This window comes from Aethalodelphis obliquidens, unplaced genomic scaffold (genome assembly GCF_003676395.1).
Source record: "Aethalodelphis obliquidens isolate GAN/ISIS:26980383/991018 unplaced genomic scaffold, ASM367639v1 scaffold18, whole genome shotgun sequence".
In the NCBI taxonomy this organism is placed as follows: Eukaryota; Metazoa; Chordata; class Mammalia; order Artiodactyla; family Delphinidae; genus Aethalodelphis; species Aethalodelphis obliquidens.
In genome coordinates, this window is record NW_020837962.1 from 13,396,762 (window position 1) to 13,418,288 (window position 21,527).

Genomic DNA, 21,527 nt, shown 5'->3' on the forward strand with positions numbered 1-21,527 from the left:
CTCAGCCATGGCCGCCGGCCCCGCGTCCCACGGCGGGCTCCCCCGCGCGCAGAGGCCGCATCTGAGCAAGGTGGGTGCCGGGATCCCGCCCGCCCCCCCCACCCGATTTCCCGACACGCGAGGCCGGGAGGGGCAGGAGAGGAGTGAGTGCGGGTGCACGCGAGTGTGGACACTACGCGAGCGCGCGAGTGTGGACGCGGGTCTGAGGCGATGGCACTGTGTGAGCGGGGTGGGGCGGCGGAGACCCCGGGGTTGGGGTCGCCGCTCGCTCGCGCCCCCCCTCGCCTCCGCGGTCAGCTACGGCCTGAAATCCCACCATCAGTGAGCGTTAATCTCCTTCAAGCACACTGATCCGGCGCATCCCGGGCTGTTCCGGGGCATCTGGATATGGGGGTGGGGGAGGAGGCCACCGCAGGCCCTCAACCTCCTTTGCCCAGATGGAGCGGATGGTCGTGAGTATGCAGGACCCCGACCAGGGCGTGAAGATGAGGAGCCAGCGCCTGCTCATCACCGTCATTCCTCACGCAGTGACTGGTGAGGTGTTGCAGGGGCGGGGCGGGGTGTGCCGGCCCTGCCTCGGCCTCCCCCTACCCCAGTCTCTGCTATGCAGGCAACGACGTCATGGAGTGGTTGATCCACAAGTACTGCATCACAGAGGAGGGTAAGGGGTCAGCCCGCTGCTCTTCCTGCGCCCCATACCCGGCCCTGGGGTCGCTGTGCTGATGGCCTAGGGCTGGGGCCAAGCCCACTGTGCTGGGGGACCCGGCTCGGCTCCCCCCACTAAGAATTCACCACCTTGCTCCCCAGAGGCCCTGCACCTGGGCACCCTCCTAGTGCGGCATGGCTACCTATACCCACTGCGAGACCCCTGCCACCTCGAGCTCCGGCTGGATGAAACGCCCTATAGGTTTCAGGTCAGGCTCAACTGGGAGCAGGTAGGACCCATCCCACCAGGCAGCGCCTTGGCAGACACTCCTGGAAGGGGTGGGGCTGGGGCAGGAGCAGGACCTGTGATGTCACCGCAGATCTTGTGGTCCACTGCCCCCTCCCCAAAAGGCCTGGACTGGAAGCGTCCCTGTGACAGAAAGACCAAGTTAAGGGGAGGGACCTTTAGCAGGGCCCCATAAGGGGTAGTACCTGCAGAGGACTCCACCAGCTTACCCGGGGTCCTTAGGCCCCAGCCCTGAAGAAGGGGCCTAAGGACAGGATCCCTGCACCTCAGTGTGCGTCCTCAATCATGATGGAGCCCCCCCTCCTGCCCTCCCTGGCCACACCAGGGACCCTGGCAGGGCCTGCCCTCAGTCCCCACCCCCCCAGCACTACAACTACCTCCTGGGCCTGGGCAGGGAGCCCAGAGTCAGTGAACCAAGCGCAGCTCGGTCCAGGTGGACGGAATGGTGGATGGTCAGCTGAGCCTTGGGACAGTGGGAAGATACCCCCCAGCCAGCCCAGTCTCCTCCCAAGGGAGCTGAGAGGGTGGGGATGACTCTTGGGGCGGGGAAGGCCCAGAAGGTCACAGATACCTTTGTCCTTGCACCACACCAGACGCCCTATTTCTGGATGAGCACCCTGTGGCCAGCCGCTGAGCTGGACTATGGTGAGTGAGGAGGGGTGGGATAGCCAGGGACAAACTCCCAGGACTGGTGGCTGCAGGTGGGATGCCACAGGGGAGGGGGAGCTGACATTGCTCCTCTGCAACCTGTGCCCTGTCCTTCCAGCCATCTACCTGGCCAAGAAGAACATCCGAAAGCGGGGGGGCCTGTTTGACCACGAAAAGGTGGGACACCCTCCCCACCCCTCCCAGGCTGAATCCAGCCAGAGGAACCCAGGCCCTACTTGTGGCCCTAGAGCACACAGCCCAGACCCCAGGGTGATGTGCATACACAAGCACAAACACCCTAGGTGGTCTCAGAGGGGAGGTGGGGAGTCCACACCCCAGAGCTGGGCACCGGAGGGAGTTTCCCGCTGGAGACCTCAACACTCCGCAGGAGCACTATGACCAGCTGCACAGGAAGATCAGCCACACGTGGGACCTGGTAGTGATGCAGGCGAGAGAGCAGCTGTGGTGAGACCACACCCTGCATGCCCCACACGCCCCCGGCCCAGGCACTGGCAGCCCTGGGACCAGAAACAGCGCACCCAGGCTTGGCTGCCTGCCCAGGCCTCGGCCTGAAGTGGGGGGTGAGGTGGTGGGTACAGCGTCCCCCCAGCTCTGCCTACCCCCCCCCCAGGGCAGCTAAGCAGCGCAGGAAGGGGGACAGGCTGGTCATCGCATGCCAGGAGCAGACGTACTGGCTGGTGAACAGGCCCCCGGTGAGCCCCCTGTGGGGGGTGGTCCTTGGACAGCAGCGGAGTCCTGCTAGCGGTCAGTGTGCCTCCTCAGGTGCTCGCTGAGGAGGACCTGCTTTCTGACCCCTGGGAAGGACATGCTTTTAGGGATCCTGTCAGGTGACAGGAAGTTCTTTTTCTGTGGTTCATGAGAACTCAGAGGTCACAAGGCCAGGCCTGAGCTGCCCCCACCCACAGACTAGGACACAGCAGCTTCTCTCTGGGTCTAAGGAAGCAGAATGTGGGCACCTGAAGGCCCTGGGTGGGGGGGGGGGGGGGGGGGTGGGGGGGAGTGAGGGCACCTGAAGGCCCTTGGGGTGGGGGCAGGTGAGTGGGGGCACCTGAAGGCCCTGGGGGGGGGGGGGTGGGGGTGTGTGGTGGTGAGTGAGGGCACCTGAAGGCCCTTGGGGTGGGGGCAGGTGAGTGGGGGCACCTGAAGGCCCTTGGGGTTGGGGGAGGTGAGTGGGGGCAGGCTTAGCTGCAGCATGAGGGACTGAGGTCATAGGCCAAGAGCTTCTGGGGTGCTGGCCTGGGGTCAGGCCTTACCCAGATCCGTGGGCCTGGCAGGTGGGTTGAGGTCCCCCTACTGTGTGGGGCAGTGGAGAGACCAGTAGACACAGATGTATGCTGTGAGGGGCAGTCACAGCGGACCATGAATAGAAGCTCCGGGGGAAAATACTCCATGAAAAAAAAGAGAGAGGAACCCAGGGGCCTGATTACCTCATCAGGTGTGGGTAGTGCCTCTGGGAAAATGACCCTTAATCTTCCACCTGAGGTTTCACGGGGTCTCAGGCGTTGAGGGTGGAGTGGGTGTGGCCAAGGCTGAGCAGTGGGCTGAGGGCCGGCGGTGGTCCTGTGGAGGGACCAGTAATGGCGCCCGTGGCCTCCGGGGAGGCATGTGTGTCTGGGGACGGGGTGGTCAGGACGAGGTGCGGCCAGAGGGGCTGTCTCAGGTAGGGCTGGGGTTCTGGCCTGAGCAGCCAGGAGCTCGGAGGTGAGTTTGGCTGAGGCGAGGAAGAACGGGGGGCTTGGGGGCAGGTCACAGACTTCGCTTCAGGAGCCAGGAGCTGGGTGAGGGGCTGGAGAGGGGACCAGGGTGGGCTAGACAGGGAGGGTGCCCTGGGCTGGGGATGGGCAGAGAGCATACAGGTCCCGAGTTCCCCTGAGCATGTTTCCACATTAGGGCCTGACATGGGCGCAGAGCTTCAGCGTATGGGGTTAGGAGGGTCTCAGCAGCCTGCCTGAGCTGTGCCCCCGCTTCATCTCATCCCCCCTCTGCAGCCCGGGGTCCCCAGCGTGCTGGAGCAAGGTCCAGAGCGGAATTCCTGCACTGCGGGGCGAGTGCAGATGGTGAGGACCCTGCATGCACACACCCCCAGCCCACTCCCCACCCCTGCACAGTGCCCTCCGCTCCATGTGCCCCCACCTCCCTTAACCCCTCCACCTCCCCCCCTGCCACTTTACCCCACCACTCCACCCACTCCACCACTAGGGGACTGCTTGGGGGGTGCCCACCCACCTGTCCACTTGTCCATCCAAATGTCCCATGATTCAGTCACTCCAAGTCTCCTGCTTTGCTCCCCAGCTCACTGCCCCGACTCCCAGCCCCCTGCTAACTCTCGCTCTCTCTCACCTCCCACCTGCTGCCCTGGGTGCAAGTAAGTACAGTAGACCCTATGGGGGGAGGGGGTCTTTTCCCCCAGGCTAGGGCAGCATCAGGGTCTGTGGGGACTTGGAGGGGTGGCGAGCAGGGCCACGGGCCCGAGCAACCAGGGCCGAATGAACCATGCGCCTCCAAAGCCTCCAAACTGGATGGAATTGGACCAGGACACGTGTCCGAACTTTGTAGCAGCAGAGTCCTCGGTCAGATCCCACGACACCCAAAACATAGAGCGGAGTCATCTAGTACTTTTCTGAGAAAACATCTTCCTGACTTCAAAATCATAGTTCACGGTCACAGGTTTGTGATTTCCAGCAAAGTCACGCAGATAGCTGAGAGGAGAGGTTGGCACCACGAGCATCCTGAGGGTGCTGTCTGCCCTCCCTTCCCTTCAGTACATTTGAAAACATGAAATAGTGACAGTTGGGGAAACTCAAGGCAACTTTGAGCACCTGAGGGCTTGGTGAACACCCCGAAACGTCCAGACTTGAGGCCCCAGGAGGCGTCCTGGAAAGTCAGACCCCTGCGTTAGAGGCCAGGGCTCCGGAGGGCAGGGCAGGGGTGGGATGTCAGTCCCTATAGGGACCTGCCTTCTAACTGCAGCCCACCGGCCCCTTCCAGACCAAGACCGTGGATTTCTACAGGCGGGAGGTAGGTCCTGGGGGCAGAAGGGAGGGGAGGGGTGGGCTGGTGGCTCCCAGCCCCGGCGCCCCTCACAGGTCTCCCATCTTAGGTCGAGTGCTTACGAAAGGCACTGGGCAGGGCCCGGGTGAAGTCTTCCGTCTGCCTCGAGGCGTGAGTGGGATGGGGGTGGTGGCTGGAGACCCCCAGCCCAGAGCCCAAACCCTTCCTCCAGTGCCCTCGTCCCCACAGCACTCCCTGCACTGGCCCTGGCACCACCCTCCACCCCCAGGTACCTGAAATTTAGCAGCCAGCGTGGGCCGCACGACCCCATCATGTCGGGGTGCCTGCCCAGCAACCCCTGGGTCACAGACAACGATACCTACTGGGCCATGAATGCACCCAGGTGAGCCTGGGGTGGGCCAGGAGCTGCAGGTGTGCCCCTGCCTTCCTCGTGCTCCTGACCCACCCGCCCCTCCCCCAGCGCGGCCGTGCCCACAAGGCTCCGTGTGGAGCAGTGGGCCTTCAGCTTCCGGGAACTCTTGGAAGACCCTGTGGGACGGGCCCATTTCATGGACTTTCTCAGTAAAGAGTTCAGTGGTGAGAAGCCCCCGCCCCTGCTCCCTGCTCGAGCCCCCCCCCCCCAGGTTTCCACCAGCATGGGGTGGGCCTGACCCCGTGCCCGGACCCCCAGCTGAGAACCTCAGCTTCTGGGAGGCCTGTGAGGAGCTGCGCCACGGAGGGCAGGCCCAGGTCCCCGCCCTGGTGGACGCCGTGTACCAGTGAGTGCCGCAGGGTGGGGCGGGGGGCGGGCAGCGGCCAGCCCAAATGGCCCAGACCCACCGGGGCTCCTCTCTCCCATGCCAGGCAGTTCCTGGCCCCCGGTGCTGCCCACTGGGTCAACATTGACAGCCGGACGATGGAGCGGACGCTGGTGGGCCTGGGCCGGCCGCACCGCCATGTGCTGGACGATGCCCAGCTGCATATCTACATGCTGATGAAGAAGGTAGGCGCCTCCTCCCTCGCCGCCCCCCCCCCGCCCCAAGCCGGTGTCAGGTGGCTTCAGTGGCCACAGCTCAGAGGCTGGTCCGCACCTGCTCCCCGTGGCTCCTGCCAGCTTAGTCCCGCAGCTCACACCGCGCTTTACAGAGCAGCAAACCGAGGCTCAGGGCGGCTGCAGGGCTTGTCCAGCCATGGTTGTAAAGTGTTCTAACGTGGAAAAGGTCAAATATGAACGAAAAGTAAATGACGAATCCCCACGTACCTACAGCCCACCTTCACAAACTGTCGACTCGGGGCCTATCTGGACTCACGGTCCATCCTGTCCAGTGGCCTACCACACACCACCCCCCACCCCGCGACTTTAAAGCCATTTCCAGACTTCCTGTCTGTAGGTATTGCAGGAAGTTCCCTTAAAGGACACGGCCACCGCTTCCCTTTCAACATGGCTGCAGAGGCCAGCATCACACGCGAAACACCAACAGTATTTACTCAATGCCCTCGAGTGGCCAGTTGCGTCCCCTTCCCCACGTGACCTCAGGCTAGTTTCCCGCTGCTGCTTATTCTCTGTGCTGTGGAGTGTAGAAGCCTGATGGGGTCTCGGGGCTGAGATCAGGGTGAGAGCAGACTGGTTTCTTCTGGAGCCTCCAGGGGAGAATCCGTCCTCCTTTCTCCAGCTTCTGTGGACACTGTGTTCCTTGATCAGATTGTTTTCAGTTTTGTTGTTGTTGGTTCGGTTTGGTCGGGAATAGTTACTTCAGAGGTGGTGTCCGATGTGTTCTCCACTCGGGAGGGATGTCAGTCCAGCTCTCTCTCTTTTGTGGTGAAAGCAGCCTTTACAGTCTGGCCCAGATCCATGATTTCATGAGGGTATGGGACGTTCTAACCTATCACTGCCTCCCTGTTCTGACGCCTCCTCTCTCTGCTCGTTGCTGGCCCAGTGGTACCGATCATAGAGGAAAGGCAGGACCGAGGCTTGATTCCTCCTTTAAACATATTTATTTATTTATTTATGGCTGCGTTGGGGTCTGCTGCTGCTGTGCGCGGGCTTTCTCTAGTTGCGGCGGGCGGGGGCTACTCTTCGTTGCGGTGAGCGGGCTTCTCATTGCGGTGGCTTCTCTTGTTGCGGAGCACAGGCTCTAGGTGCGCGGGCTTCAGTAGTTGTGGCGCATGGGCTTAGTTGCTCCGCGGCATGTGGGATCTTCCCAGACCGGGGTTGAACCCGTGTCCCCTGCGTTGGCAGGTGAATTCTTAACCACTGCACCACCAGGGAAGTCCTAAACATAATTATTTTTAAATATTTTTTTCCTAATTTTTTTGGTTGCATCGGGTCTTCATTGTGGCACACGGGCTTCTCTCTAGTTGTGGCGTGTGGGTTTTCTCTTCTCTAGTTGCGGCGCTCGGGTTCCAGAGCGCATGGGCTCTGGAGTTGTGGCACGTGGGCTTAGATGTCCTGCTGCATGTGGGATCCTAGTTGCCGGACCAGGGATCAAACTGGCGTCCCCTGCATTGGAAAGCAGATTCTTTACCACTGGACCACCAGGGAAGTCCCTTGATTCCTTCTTTAAGTACCACTTTTCAAAATAAGCAGTTGGACCCCTGGTATCTGCCAAGGGTAGTCAGTGAGGTTGGGATGCTTTTAATACCATTGTAAATTCAAGTTTTGACCATATTTGATGGGTTTCAATCCCTTTCAGTCCTTGTCTCATGGGATGTGCAGAGGTCCCACCCTCTCCGGCTGATTGCTCTTGAGTCCTGTGACGTGTCCGAAATCTATGGTGCTTCCTAGCTTTCTAAGGGGCTGTCCTACTCCAGACCTAAAGCCAGCCATTCCTCGGGCCCTCAGCCCTCCCTCGGGGGTGGTGTTCAGAAACCATGACCTGCACATCAGACCCGTCATAGTGCCAGGGGTGGTCATGGTTCCCAGGACTTTCAGTGGACAGAATCAGGAAATACATGTTTTAAATAAAACATACCAGGAGTTCATACTGATACTTCTAATTCGGAATCAGGATTATAGAGTTTCCTTAACCTCTTTGGCCTCTCTCTCTCTCTCCTCATTCCCCTACTGAACATCTGGGTTTTCAGTGGTGCCAACATAATCACTCACTTGCTTTTTCTCGAGATTCACTCAGTAGCTCAGCTGAGCAGTACGACACTACCATTCACAGTGACTGGGAGTCGTTTACTGTTTGTTTATTCGGTCCTTTGTCCACAGCCCCTCAGATGCCCCTTGGACACTCGGTTACGTGTGGCTAGGGTGGTGTCGCCCGCTGGACGCCCAGCTTCACTTGTCCCCCTTCAGTGTTTGGGGGTTGCTTATTTATTTTGTAATTACATAAAATATCTACACAGCTTCAAAATCCAATCTACAAAGTACATTCAACTAAATCTTGTTTATACCCCTGTCCCTCCACCAGAAGTTAACAATTTAAAATGTGTATTTTTCTTTTTAAAACATAAGCACCTGGGTTCGTAGATTCCTGTCCCTCTTTATTGAATCCCGTGGATTTGTCGACCTTGCCTTTGTCCCGCTCCACATGCCCAGCCTCACTCTGTGCGTCTGCAAGAACTAGTGACACCGGTTCCCTGTCGCAGGAGGCGCCACGTTCACTCCCTGTGTGGGCACCGGGCTCCTGCGTGGTTGGGGGCTGGTCTCCCTGAGCCCGACCCGGTTTGGGCTGGTCTGGGGAGGCTGCTCCGGCCCAGTCCACTGTGGGCCCCGCCCTTGGAGGAGCCTGGGCAGTGCTGGCTGAGACCAGGAGTGGGAAGGGATCAGGCCCAGATGCTGTCTGTTGCAGGACTCCTACCCGAGGTTCCTGAAGTCGGATTTGTACAAAGACCTGCTGGCGGAGGCTGTGGTTCCCCCGGAGACCAAGCGACGGTCAGCCAGGTGGTGCCCAGGGAGGCAGGTGGGATGCCGGGGGTGGCGCCCTGTGCTCAGGCCCCTTCGTCTCCACAGGGTGTTCCCGTTCATGCGGAAGCCGCGCCATTCCAGCCCCAGCCCTGCTCTCCTTCCTGCCTCTGCCTCCAGGGAGCCCTCGGGTGGTGACGGGGAGGCCTAGGTGGGCCTGGGAAGGGGCAGAATGGGGCCATCTTGCCCTCATCAACTCCTCTTGCCCAGGGTCCTTGCAGCCACTGAGACTCCCTGGCGCGGGAGTCCCCTCAGACCCCGAGCGCCCGGCCTTACGGGGGCACCGACCTCTGTGGCTTCCACCTTTCCCCTTGTCACACCCTTCCCCAGAAGGGGCTGTTCGGGTGCTGATTCCCAGGGCAGGGGTGCCCTGGACTGAGACAAGATGGCAGCACACCTGGCATTCCACGCTGGTTCCCACCCCGCCGGTGACTCCCCGGGCAAGATTCATAGTCAGGTGGCTGCCAGCAGGGCGCGTGGGCATGCAGGGGGAGGTGCTGCTCCCACTGGGCCGCGGCCTCTCCGCCTCCGTGGCCACCCGAGGCCCATGGCTTCTCCCCAGTGTTGTACAGAGATGGCTCCAGCATCGTTGCTCCTCCAACAGCCAGCCCTGGTTCACAGCCAGGGCGGCAGAGCCTCTGGGGAAAGACACCAGGGAGTCCCCACTCCGAGGGCCCCCCGAGACTCAGCTGCTCCTTTGGGAGTACAGCCAGACTGGCTCAGCTGGGGCAGCGCCACCCCTCCCTCAGGGCTGCCCACACCCTCCCGCTCCCAGCGCAGAAATAAAAGACCTTTGGGTCCTCACTCTGAGCCTGTCCTGCTGTGGTCCAAATCATGGTGGGTGCACATGTGGTGGGTGTGCTTGTGGTGGGTGTGCATGCACGTGTGGGTGAGGAATGCACTGGTGAGGGAGGTGGTGAAGGACAACAGGAAGTTCAGGTGTCAGAGGCAGTGGGTGGAGGATCCCTTGTGTGGGGTCTGTAGGCCTTGGGCTGGGCTCAGGCTGCAGACTTGGGGAGACAGTGGGGAGCTTGTGCTCTGGTGGCACACGGATGCCTGAGTCTTCCAGGGGAGAGTGAGCAGAGTCCAGGAGGCTGTCTGGTGTTGAACCCAGCCTCTCCAGGGTCAGCTGTGCCCTAAGACATCACAGTGACAGGGAGCACAGTGCGGGCTTTATTTACAAGTCCAGGGTGCACTGGTGAGGTTGTCTCCGGGGCGGCCCAGACCCCAAACTCCTGCACATCATCCTGGAACCTAAAGGCTGGTCCCCGCCCAGAGCCGGCTCCTCCATCCTCTGCTGTGGACCCAGACCTGGGCCCTTGGGCCCGGGTGGCTTCTCACAGGGACACGGAATCCAACCCCTCAACCTCAGCCTTGTTGTTGCCTCCCAGGCCTTCACAAGGAGAAACAGACCTGGTTCTGGAAGCAGGCTTGTCACACGTAAGCGCCTTCAGGAAATTCCTGCAGGATTCTCCACAACAGCCCCCATCACTTTGGTAACCCAAACCTTTGTCTCACTGAAGCCCCCTGGGCTCCTGCTGCCTGGGCGGCTACCAGAGCTCAGTCCTGGAGGACACAGGTGCTGGGGGGGACCCCCTGCCTGTCCCGGGTGGGAGAGTGCCCACAGGCTGGGTTCCTAGCCTGCTGTGGGTGAGCAGGGTGGGAACCACAGACCTGAGATGCACTTGGAGGCCGTGCTGGACGCTCCCAGTCTCTGATTGGGTGGTGTGGGTGCTGGCCTCACCTCCCCAGCAGCCTTTCCCACTGATCCAGCAGACAAACACAGGCACACATGGGGCTTTCCAGACAGTGCAAAACCAGTGTTTATTCTGATTTCTTCCCGAGGCACCCGCGGTCATCAGGCTGCTTGCTTTTGTCCGGGCACGGCTGAGTCCCACAGCACCAGGCGGGTCTGGGGTGACCAAGGCACAGAGGTGAGTCTTGCATCAGGTGACACCGACTGTGGGGGGGTGTCCAAGCACCAGGAAGGAGGGGCCGCTGGCCACACCCAGGGGTGCAGGGATCCCTGAGGGACAAGGAGCTCCAGTGTGTACCCAGGGGTGCACGCTGACCCCAGGGCACATCCTGGGGCCAGGTCCTCGGGACACTCACAGCTCAAGGCAGCCCATCCGTCACATCCTCCCAGGACCCATTCCTCATGGGCCCTGTCATGGGCTCTCCAGGGCGAGTTACCACCAACCACACCAGGGTGTGGGCCTGCGTCAAGCCACCAGGGCCCACCACCCTCTGAGCTCCACGACCCCAGGGAGACAGTGCAAAGAAGGCAAGGCTCAGACAGAAAGAGGGAGGGGATTCTGCAGCCAAGGCTCTGGCCAGGCATGGAGGAGTGAGGGTGAGCTGCTGCCAGCACAGGCTCTGCCCAGGGAGACCTGGGTGGGGCTCGGAGTGGGGACCTGAGTGAGGACCTGGCATGCTGGCGGGAGAGGGGAGAGGCCCTGGCACGTCCCTGGGGTAACGGGCCCAGTGGAGAGCGTCGCCAGGTCACCAGGTCGGGAGTCGGCGTGCAGACCGAGCCAGTGAAGGGCTGACTTCCCAGGATGTGAAATTTCAGCAGCCACCTCCGCTTCGGGCTCTGGCCAAACCACGTCTAGGCCTCGTTCCGGTACCGTAGGCGAGAGAACCGGTCCCTGACGGCCTGGTCGCTGTCGGGGCCACCCTCAGCCAGGCGGACTACCTTGCTGCTCGGGATGAGGTCCCGCACCTTGTGTTTGGCCACAGAGACCAGGCCGGGTGGATCCGGGCTGGCCGGGCCCGTGAGGAGAATGTAGGCAGCGTGGCGGCTCGGCTCAAGCAGAACCACTGTGGGGACATGGCCATCAGGTCCCGGGACCAGCCAGCACAGGCCTCCCATGGCTGGCAGCCCGGGCCCATGCGGGGCGCACTCACCCTGGAAGGTGACAATAGGGGTGGAGATGTTGGCCAGTTCCAGCAGGACTCCGGGCTGCGTGGGGTGGAACATGTACAGGTGGTGCCCGGCGGCTCCGGGCTCCTGCAGGGAGTGCAGCGGGGGCATGAGGCTGACCCTCCTGGACGCTCCTGACTGGGACCACACCCAGAGCTGTGTCCGCCGGCATCCCACAAAACACCCATCTCCCGCCCCCCTTCCCCACCTGACCCTGACCCTTCTCGGTTGTCTTCCAGCTGCCACCCCTCGCACCCACTTCCTCCCAGAAAGCCCAGACCCCCTTTTCCTGCCCACCCTGCATGGCTTCTATCTATCTGCACTCACCCAGCCACCGGCTCCACCCCATGCCACAAACCAGGACCCAAGACTGTACCGTCTGGTTGGCACCAGCCAGCTCGTGGAGGCCCCAGAAGAAGAAGGCGGAGCGGTGGTCTGCGGTGGGAAGGCTGGCGGACCGCGGGTCCCTGGGGAGGCCTGGGAGAGCCTGGCTCCACAGGACAGCCCCGGAGCTGAGGTCCAGCAGCAGGATCTGCAGAGGGAGGGGCAGCACAGGGTTGCGTCCCAGAGGGCGGCTCACCGAAGCCTCTGGTCCCCGCTCAGCCTATGGCTCAGACCAGCTTCCCTCAGCTACGGGCAAAGGTGAGACCCAGGAGCAAGTGCCGCAACCTGTCTCTCGGAGCCGGTCCCGTTCTCAATGACCATGGCTGGGGTGTCGGGTTTGTAGTAGCCGAGGATGGGTTTTCTGGAAGGAGAGTGGAGAGGAGGGCTCACACGGGCCTCTGAAGGAGACACCTGGAATAGGCTGCGGCTGCACCTGCACGGGCCGGAGCTTTGACGCCAGGGGGTCTCACTCTCCTCCCCAAGGGCAGGGTGGCACCAGGTGACAGGCGGTGGCCTCTGGCAGAAGCATACGGGCCTTGTCCCCAGGGCCGCCAGGGGTGGGGGTGGGGGGACACGCTGGGGTACCCAGCTCCCTGGAGAAGGACCCCATACCTCAGGACCTGGGCTGCACCGAGGGTCCACCTGGGCACCAGCTCCTGCCCGTCCAGCAGCACGCAGGCCTCGGAACTCACAAGAAGCAGGTCCTCACCCACCTTCCCTGGAACGTTCATCAGGTAGCGGACAGCTCCCGAGCTACATGGGCAGGAGGGACGGGATAGGGCCCCGGGTAGGGTTGGGGACGGGACCCTCCCCAGCGATGCCTGCCGGGCTGTTTCCCTCAGGCTCCCAGGGCTCAGCCTCATCTTTCTTACTTCTCCAGTTTCAAACTAAAAGGAAGGCCCTCACCGGATGCAGGGACCAGTGAGCCCGGGGGCGGGGGGGCCATCTTCTCCCCCGTTTTTATTCGTCTTCTGTTTGCCGGTTTACTGAGTCTGAGCCCAGGACGACCTCAGACACCTGACACAAAGTAAGGGCCCTGTGCCCGCCCTACGGCTCCTCCTCACGCCCGGGGCCCCGCGCACAGGCCCCCACACCCCCGACCTGTGCTCCTGCAGCCTGTGGGAGGTGGCGTTGAGCCTGCCCTCCCAGAGGGGGTCGCTCTTGAGCGAGCTCTCCCTCCCGGTGGCCTTCTCATACAGGCCCTTCACTGAGTGGCTGCAGAGGGAGGTGCCTGTGAACAAAGAAGAGCCTTGCGTCACCTGTCAGCGGGTGATGACTTCGAGTCCCTGGAACGACAGCGGGAGCCACCAGCCCCACACCTGCTTCCTCCCAGGTGCCAGCAGGCCCACGAGGGAGGCCGCCCTAGGGCAGCGGATGCCACATACCGCAGGGGATGAGGACGTAGTGGGCACCTGCACTGGTGACATAGAGGATGAAGCCGCTGGTCCCGTCCACACCCAGGCTGCCCGGGGGGCCGACTTGCTGCCCGGTGCCGCCTGAATAGACGTAGCCGTTGACCTGCAGCACACGGAGGAGAAGGGGAGCAGGCCCACCCGCTGGGTCGAACCTATAGTGTCTGATGCCAGGAGACGTGGGGCCGCCCGCACCATCCTCAGAGCTGTGCCCATGGCACCAGTGGGAAGCGCACTCTCTGCCACTCTTGGGGGGCCCAGAAGTGCCCGCTGGGTCTGCAGGCACCCGAGCTCGGGGCAGCGGGGGAGGCCAGTGGCTGGAACGAGAGCTGTACCTGGTTCTCCTCCTGGGTGAGGACCAGCAGGTCTGGGACCCCGTCAGCATCAATGTCAGGCACCTGGAGCAGAGGGCTCAGGACGGACACGTTCCCCCCGAAGCTGCTGGGATGGCTCCACAGGGTCTCCCCTAAAACCAAGCACAGGGCCCGTGTGCTGCCATGGAAAAAGACAGGCGTGTGTAGTCGCCTGGTGCCCATAGGCACGTGTCAGCAGCGTCACTTTGGGGCAGCACAGCCCCCTCCTTTCTTCTCATCCTGTTTCCAGTGTTTGGCTGACGCAGATCCTCCCCCTCAGATGGGTAGGGCCTGGCCTCCCTGCCGCCCACTGGGGTCACACATGCAGCCTCTGCCCCGTGCACAGGACGAGAATGAAAGTGCAGCCTTGTGGACGGACCCGGGGACTGAGGTCCTGACCTGACAGCATGTGACCCGAGTATGATCTGCCCACGCCCGTGTTTAGTCAGATTCTTCTCTTCTCAAAATATTTCCAGCTTGCTCTTTATTCTCCTCCCTACTCTTAAAACCACAACTTACAAAGGAAGTGCTGCTACCCCCAAACCTAGCATCAAGGCACAGAATTCCTTAGGGCTTCGGAAAAGGACCAGGGCCTGTTGCCTTAAGGCAGGTCTCGGGGCTCGAGCTAGCCAGGCCCACACACCCCATCCCCGGGGCCTGCCCAATGAGCGGGCGTCAGCAATGCCCCCACCCCCTCCAGGTGCCATGCCGCAGGCACAGGCGGGACTTAGGAGGGGACGACAGTGAAGTGTGACTCCTCATGGGGCGTCCCCCTCCCACCCGTGCCTTCCTTCCTATCCAGCCACACTGCCCACAAGAGCCCGGGCTGACCCTCCTCAGAGCATCCTGGCATCGGACCCGTGTGCGGAGGCCTGGGGGACACGGGAAGCAGCCTACCTGTGACCGAGTCTACCGCAATGAAAGGGCCAGGTCTGCCGAGGATGATGCAGGCAGAAGACGCCCCGCTGCCCCTCGGCTGGGGGACACCGCACTCCACAAGGGCCCTGTTCTGGGCCACGGGCCTCTCCCAGAGGACGGTGCCGTTGGCCCCCGACACAGCGGCCACGAAGGTGCAGGGGGAGGAAAAGCCTGGAGGGAGAGACCCAGGTCTGCAGGGCTGAGCGTGCCGGCCTCGTGCTGTGGCCCTGCCCTGGGCTCTGTCCCTGGATCCCTGGTGTTGACCCCATGGGGTCAGCAGCCCAGTGAGAAGGTGAGTGACATGAAAGTTCCCAGAAATTCCACCAACTGCTTCCCCCAAAACCGAGAGGGCGAGGGGATTCCTCCTCCTGCAGGGAGCTCATTTTTTGGGTAAAAACAAAATTACCTTCATCAGCACAGGAGAGGCTGAAATTGCTTCTGCTGCTGTTGGTGTTTTTATAAAGAAAGAGAACATCCTGGATCCTGTCCTTGTTCACGTCTTCTGTGGCCAGAAAGTCATAGGCAACTGAAAAGGAAACCACCGGCTACTTTCCCAGGCCAGGCCTGACACGCCCCACTCTGGGTGCCGTGGGGCTGAGTGCCAGGTGCAGCTGCCCACGGAGCAACCACAGGGAAGCGCTGCTTCCTCGTGGGCTGGCAGCTCCACACCCCTTCAGAGCAGCAGCAATTCTTCATCACTTGGGTGTCAGTTGGTAAGGACACCTGGGCATCACAAATGGACGTTCTGCACACCTTCTGCTCAGGGCCAAGTCCCTCCCCAATCAGACTGGGGTCTGGAGTCCACATGTCCACACTCACAGGGGCTACCTCTTCCTTCATTCAAGGACTCAAATGATAAACTACATGCTTTAAAATCAAACACCAAAGGAACAAAATGAGGCCCTTACCTCACTCCATATACAAAAATGAATTCAAAATGGATCAAAGACCTAAACTTAACAGCTGAAACTGTAAAACTCTTAGAAGAAAACATAGGGGTTGGTTTTGGCAATGATTTCTTGGATATGACACCAAAAGCACAGGCAGGAAAAGAAAAAAATAAGTAAATTGTACTTCATCAAAGGACACCATCGAGGGAGTGAAAAGACAGACCACAGAAGGGGAGAAAATATTTGCAAACCATACCTCTGATAAGGGATTAATATCCAGAACATACAAAGAACTCCTACAACCCAACAACAAAAACAAACAACCCAATTCAAAAATGGGCAAAAGACTTGAATAGATGTTTCTCCTAAGAAGATATACAAATAGTCCATAAACACATGAAAAGATGCTCAACATCACTAGTAATAAGGGAAATGCAGACCACAACCATGAGGGGACCTCCCTGGTGGCGCAGTAGTTAAGAATCCGCATGCCAATGCAGGGGACACGAGTTCAATCCCTGGTCTGGGAAGATCCCACATGCCTCGGAGCAACTAAGCCTGTGTGCCACAACTACTGAGCCCGTGTGCCCTACAGCCTGTGCGCCACAAGTACTGAGCCCACGTGATGCAACTACCGAAACCCAAATGCTCTGGGGCCTGCGTGCCGCAACTACTGAGCCCATGTGCTGCAACTACTGAAGCCCGCGCCCCTAGAACCGGTGCTCTACAACAAGAGAAGCCACCGCAATGAGAAGCCCACGCACCGCAACGAAAAGCAGCCACCACTCACAGCAACTAGAGAAAACCAGTGCACAGCAACGAAGACCCAATGCAGCCAAAAATAAAAATAAAATTATGAAAGCAGGGACTCAGACAGTTACTTGTACATGAATGTTCAAAGAAGCATTATTTACAACAGCCAAAAGGTGAAAATAACCCAAGTGTCCATGGATAGAAGAATGGATAAACAAAATGTGATCCATCCATACAATGGAGTATTATTCACCCATAAAAAGAAACGAAGTTCTGCAACATGCTACAACATGGATGAACCTCGAGGACATTATGCTCAGTGAAATTAGCCAGTCACAAAAAGACAGACAATTCCAGTTATATGAGGTACTTAGAACAGGCATATTCTAGAGACTAAAGTGGAACAGAGGTTACCTGAGGGTGGACAGGAGGGCAGGATGGGAGCTGCTGTGTGTTGGGCACAGAATATCTGTTTGAGATGATAAAGGTTTTGAAAAGAGTGATGATGGTCAGTGCAGCGTTGTGAATGTCTGAATGCCACTTATTTGTTCACTTTAAAATGGCGATTTTTGGGTGATGTGTATTTTACCATAATTAAAAATAAAACTGAATACCAGACACAAGACTTCCAGAATCATGGAGTGAAGAGCTTGGCAAACAAATCCTCTCCTCCAAAAATAACAGTAAAATGAGGCAAAGTTGTCAAAAGCACCCATTTCAGGACACTGGAACCAGACTGAAGGCACACCTTAAATCGAGAAGCACTGATTTAAGAAACACTATTGAGCCGTGGGTTGGAACAGAGGACATCTGGGGCCTTTCACCTTGGGCTGCTCCCATGCTCACCCTCCATCAGCCAGGTACCACACTGGGTGAGATTAGAAAGCAGCAGCTTCCTGCCAGGGGGGCTGAAAACAGGAGTGATCTCCGGGGCAGACCAAGGGGAGGCCAACTTTGGAGCCAGCTCCAGGGTGAGATACACATAGGGAGATGGGCCAGAAAGTGAGACACCCTAGTTGGTTCTGATAAGACCCCACATATTCCGGGCAGTCTGAAGGCTTCACCCACCATCAGGAGAGACGAGAGAGGGCCCTTGCTCTCTCCATGTCTATGAGGACAAAGCCATCACCAGAAAAGAAAGCTGTGTTTGGGAATTCACTGAAGGCCCAGAGGTTAGAACTCCATACTTCTACTGCAGGGGGCATGGGTTCAATCCCTGGTCATGGAACTAAGATCCCACAAGCCGTGTGGCATGGCCAAAAAAATAAAATAAAATGGGGCTAATAATCTAAAAAAAGAAAGAAGGAAAGAAAGAAAGGGAAGAAAGGGAGGGAGGGAAAGCTATGTTCAATATCCCTCACTAATACAGACACAAACTAGCAAACTGGACCCGGCAACCTGAAGAAGTGATGGTACAACATGATCTAGTGGGTTATACCTCAGGAACGCAAGGTTGATTTAACATCTGAAAATCAAGGTGATATGCCAGGTTCACAGAATAAAGGACAAAAACCACACAGTTGTCTGACAGAGAAAAAGCATTTGACAAAACCCAACACCTTTTCATTATAAAAACCCAAACAGATAAAGGGCATCTACAAAAAGCCTACAGCTATTAGCACACCTACTGCTGAAACATGTAATGTTTTATTCCCAAGATTGGGAGGAAGATACCTGCTCTCACCTCATCTGTTCGACATTGTACTGGAGATTCGAGCAATGAAATCAGGCAAGAAAAAGAAATAAAAGGGAAGGAAGAAGTAAAACCGTCTCTCTCTCGTTTTTTTTGCATATTGCATGATTCTGTAGGTAGGAAATTCTAAATACACACATACACCCCTACTAGTCTAGTTAATGAGTTCAAGGCCACAATTTAAAAGGTCCATATAATAACCAGCAGTGTTTCTATAAACTACCAAAGGGAACTTGAAAATTAAATTCACACAACAATTTCTATCACAAGAGCATCAAAGAGAATATTCAGTGGTGGGGGAGGGGTGGATTGGGAGTTTGGGGTTAGCAGACACAAACTATTATGTATAGGATGGATAAACAACAAGGTCCTACTGCATAGTACAGGGAACTATATTCAATATCCTGGGATAAACCATAATGGAAAGAATATGAAAAAGAATATATATACGTACAACTGACTCATTTTGCTGCAAAGCAGAAATTAACACAACACTGTAAATCAACTATACTTCAATAAAATTAAAAAATATGCTTAGATAAAAGTACTTATAAAAAAAAAGAACATTTTGGAATAAATTTAACAAAAGAAGTGCAGGACTTGCCCACTGAACACTGTAAAACACTGTAAAACTCCCTACACGGGGAATGCAAGGTTGGATACTGTCATGATGCAACTCTACCCAAACTAATTTATAGATTCTACACAATTTCTGTTAAAACCCAAGAAGCCTTTTTTACAGAAATTGACAAGCTGCTCCTAAAATTTTATAAAAATGCCAAGGACCCAAAGAGCCAAAACAATGTTGAGGAGAAATAAAGGAATAGAGTTGGAAGACTTCCGTCTGTGGAGCTGTGGAAATCAAGACGATGCGGCACTGGTGTAAGGACGCAGAAGGACAGAACACAACTGATGGTTGAATGCGTTTCAGCAAAGGCGCCAGGCCACTCAGTGGGGGAAGGACCACGTTCCCGACACTGTCGACATGCACCCCTCCCACCCCCAGACTCACGGGAGCTCTGCAGCATCAGTGCCGAGAGCAGGGAGGTGCCCTCGTGCCTCTGAGACGGTCCTGCTGGGAGGGAGGCATGTGTGACCATTTCTAGAAATCCTGCCACTTGCTTCCACCAAACACTCTACACAAAAAACAACCTCGAAATGGATCACAGACCTAAACGGCAGAGTGAGAACTCTAAAGCTTCTCAAAGAAAAAACAGGAGAAAATCTTCATGACCTCACATTAGGCAGAGAGTTCTTAGACCCCAAAAACACAACCCATGCTAAACACTATAGAAAATAAAAAGACAAGCCCCAGATGGGTCACAAATATTCACAAATCACATATGTGATGAAAGACTTGTACCTGGAACACATAAAGAACTTAAAATTTTTTTATTGACATACAGTTGATTTACAATGTTGTGTTAAAAGAACTTTTATAACTCAATAATAAAACAATTATATTTTTAAGTGAGCGGAAGATTTGAATAGACAATTACCAAAGATGACATAAGAATGGCTAATAACCCACGTGAACATCATTAGTCACCAGGGAAACGCAGACTAGAAACGCAGTGAGGTACCACTTCACACCCACTAGGAAGGCTACACTAAAAAAGACAAGAGATTTCCCTGGTGGTGCAGTGGTTAAGAATCCACCTGCCAATGCAGGGGACATGGGTTCAAGCCCTGGTCCGGGAGGATCCCACATGCCGCGGAGCAGCTGGGCCTGTGCACCACAACTACTGAAACCTGCACGCCTGGAGCCCGTGCCCTACAACAAGAGAAGCCACCGCAATGAGAAGCCTGTGACTGCGGCGAGGAGTGGCCCTCGCTCACTGCAACTAGAGAAAGCCCTTGTGCAGCAACAAAGACCCAATGCAGCCAAAAACAAACAAACAAATTAATTAATTAAAAAAAAAGATAATGACAAGTGTTGGCTAGGATGTGGAGAAGCCAGAATCCTCTCCCACACAGCCAGTGGGGAAATGAAACGGTGCAGCTTCTGGGGAAGGCCTGGCAGTGACAGGAGTCAAACACAAACTTACCACGAGGTTCAAGAGTTCTGCTCCTGGCAACCTACCCAAGAGAAATAAGACATATGTCCACACAAAGATTTGTACACAAATATTCACAGCAGTGTTACTCATTAACAGTCAAAAACTGAAAACGATGCAAACATTCACCAACTGGTCAATGGATGAATACTCTGGTCTGTCCACACAAAGGAACACACTACCACATGGATGAACTCATGTAAGTGAGAGAGGCCAAAGATGCATCTTACATGATTTCATTTACATGAAACGTCCAGGAACAGCAAGTGTATAGAGATGGGAAGCCCACTGGCAGCTCCAGGGCTGGAGTCGGGGCTGGGGCCTGCGGGCAAGGAATCGTGTAGAGATGATGGATGTGCTAAACACTGGATTGTGGCGACAGCTGCACAGGTGCTCACGTCTCTTTTTTTTTTAAACAAGTTTATTTTATTTTATTATTTTTTTAAATAATAGTTCTTTAATTAATTAATTTATTTATTTTTGGCTGCGTCGGGTCTTAGTTGCGGCACGTGGGCTCTCAGGAGCTGTGGCTCGTGGGCTTAGTTGTCCCGCGGCATGTGGGATCTTAGTTCCCTGATCAGGGATTGAACCCGCGTCCCCTGCATTGTAAGGCAGATTCTTTACAACTGGACCACCAGGGAAGTCCCAGTGCTCAAGTCTTAAACTGACTAAGAATCATCGAATCGTATACTCAAAGCAAGTGAATATTATGATAATAAATTATATCTCAATTAAGCTGCCAAAAATAAACACAAACATGTATTACTTCACCCTCTCAAAATTAGGCACCAAATTCTGAACAAAATTGACCGTCAGTGGGGCTTAAACAAGAAATTCCCCTTATTCCACCAGAGAGGGCTTCAAGTCTGTGCAAAGAAACATTGCGAGGCTGTCAGCACCCACGCCCGCTGATACGGGCACAACTCCCAACAGGCAGGGAAGTGCCCAGAGGAAAGCTGATTCAGCAGCTTCCATAAGGCCAAGATTTTACGAGAGAGAAATCAAGTGTGCTCAACTGCGGTGGGGCAGACTGGAAACTCGGCTGGAGCACGTCAGGGAGACCCAGCCACAAATCTCCTGCCTGGTTTTCACATTTAGATCAGTCTTCGCTACATCTATTCTGCCAGTTGCTCTGTTTTACTATGTTTTTTTAATTCAGAAAAGTAACCAAATGGGCCACTTTCCTTTCCTGACCCCCCGCCCGTCCTTCCTGAGGACGCTCCTGTTTCCATGAGAGGCGGCCCCCGGCCCCCAGACTCCAGGGGACCCGGGGATACTCAGCGCCCCTGCCCCACAAGCCGCCCGCACCTGCTGCCTTGTAATCGATCCTCCACACCCCCTGTGACGCCAGCCGGTCTGGACATGGGATGATGAAGGAAACCACGAACACCACGAAAAGGCAGACAAACAGCGAAAGAAAAAAGGCCACCGTCCGGCACCGGGAGAGGCGGGACTGCGGGGGCGGCTTCACGCTGGTTTCCTTTCCCGCTGGGTTTCCCAGATGTTCCTGCACCTTCCTGTTCTCGTTCTTCAGGGGGTGGATCTCGGCTTCTAAGTCCTTGCTGTCCGTCATCGTGTGCACACCCCCAAGCTCACCTCTTGGCCACTGTGGTGGCGACACA

General features: G+C 56.9%; 2 protein-coding genes across 7 annotated transcripts in view; one reads left to right on the top strand and one right to left on the bottom strand.

The window, feature by feature from the left end:
- On the top strand, positions 1-10,345 carry RGS11 (regulator of G protein signaling 11). Of its 3 annotated transcripts, XM_027118047.1 has the most exons (18): positions 1-70; positions 438-534; positions 611-661; positions 808-914; positions 1,546-1,597; positions 1,719-1,777; positions 1,989-2,065; positions 2,232-2,313; positions 3,610-3,678; positions 4,592-4,639; positions 4,722-4,783; positions 4,902-5,015; positions 5,094-5,209; positions 5,304-5,391; positions 5,477-5,615; positions 8,410-8,492; positions 8,571-8,673; positions 9,914-10,345. In XM_027118047.1, the coding sequence occupies exons 1-17, from the start codon at positions 8-10 to the stop codon at positions 8,671-8,673; spliced, it is 1,410 nt and encodes a 469-aa protein (XP_026973848.1). In that variant the 5' UTR covers positions 1-7; the 3' UTR covers positions 9,914-10,345. The 3 variants fall into 3 exon arrangements, with proteins under 3 accessions (XP_026973848.1, XP_026973849.1, XP_026973847.1); XM_027118048.1 differs by having other exon boundaries at positions 4,610-4,639; positions 8,571-10,345; XM_027118046.1 differs by having other exon boundaries at positions 4,610-4,639; positions 8,410-10,345.
- The window catches only part of FAM234A (family with sequence similarity 234 member A), a 31,128-nt gene continuing 19,928 nt past the window's right edge, over positions 10,328-21,527 (bottom strand). For all 4 annotated transcript variants that reach the window (XM_027118043.1, XM_027118042.1, XM_027118044.1 and 1 more), the window contains 11 exons: positions 21,214-21,511; positions 14,919-15,038; positions 14,492-14,683; positions 13,577-13,707; positions 13,215-13,347; positions 12,931-13,060; positions 12,442-12,582; positions 12,115-12,190; positions 11,822-11,977; positions 11,430-11,532; positions 10,328-11,342 (listed from right to left, as the gene is read on the bottom strand). In XM_027118043.1, the coding sequence (XP_026973844.1) occupies positions 11,131-11,342; positions 11,430-11,532; positions 11,822-11,977; positions 12,115-12,190; positions 12,442-12,582; positions 12,931-13,060; positions 13,215-13,347; positions 13,577-13,707; positions 14,492-14,683; positions 14,919-15,038; positions 21,214-21,478 (1,659 nt within the window). In that variant the 5' untranslated portion in view covers positions 21,479-21,511 and the 3' untranslated portion in view covers positions 10,328-11,130. The remainder of the gene's footprint in view (positions 11,343-11,429; positions 11,533-11,821; positions 11,978-12,114; positions 12,191-12,441; positions 12,583-12,930; positions 13,061-13,214; positions 13,348-13,576; positions 13,708-14,491; positions 14,684-14,918; positions 15,039-21,213; positions 21,512-21,527) is intronic.

What these genes read in the sequence shown, in the direction of transcription:
- RGS11 (XM_027118046.1), top strand. Translation starts at nt 8, where the DNA reads ATGGCCGCCGGCCCCGCGTCCCACGGCGGGCTCCCCCGCGCGCAGAGG. An exon ending in GTACTGCATCACAGAGGAGG is followed by an intron (nt 662 to 807) that starts GTAAGGGGTCAG and finishes CTTGCTCCCCAG; the next exon opens with AGGCCCTGCACCTGGGCACC. An exon ending in TCTACATGCTGATGAAGAAG is followed by an intron (nt 5,616 to 8,409) that starts GTAGGCGCCTCC and finishes TGTCTGTTGCAG; the next exon opens with GACTCCTACCCGAGGTTCCT.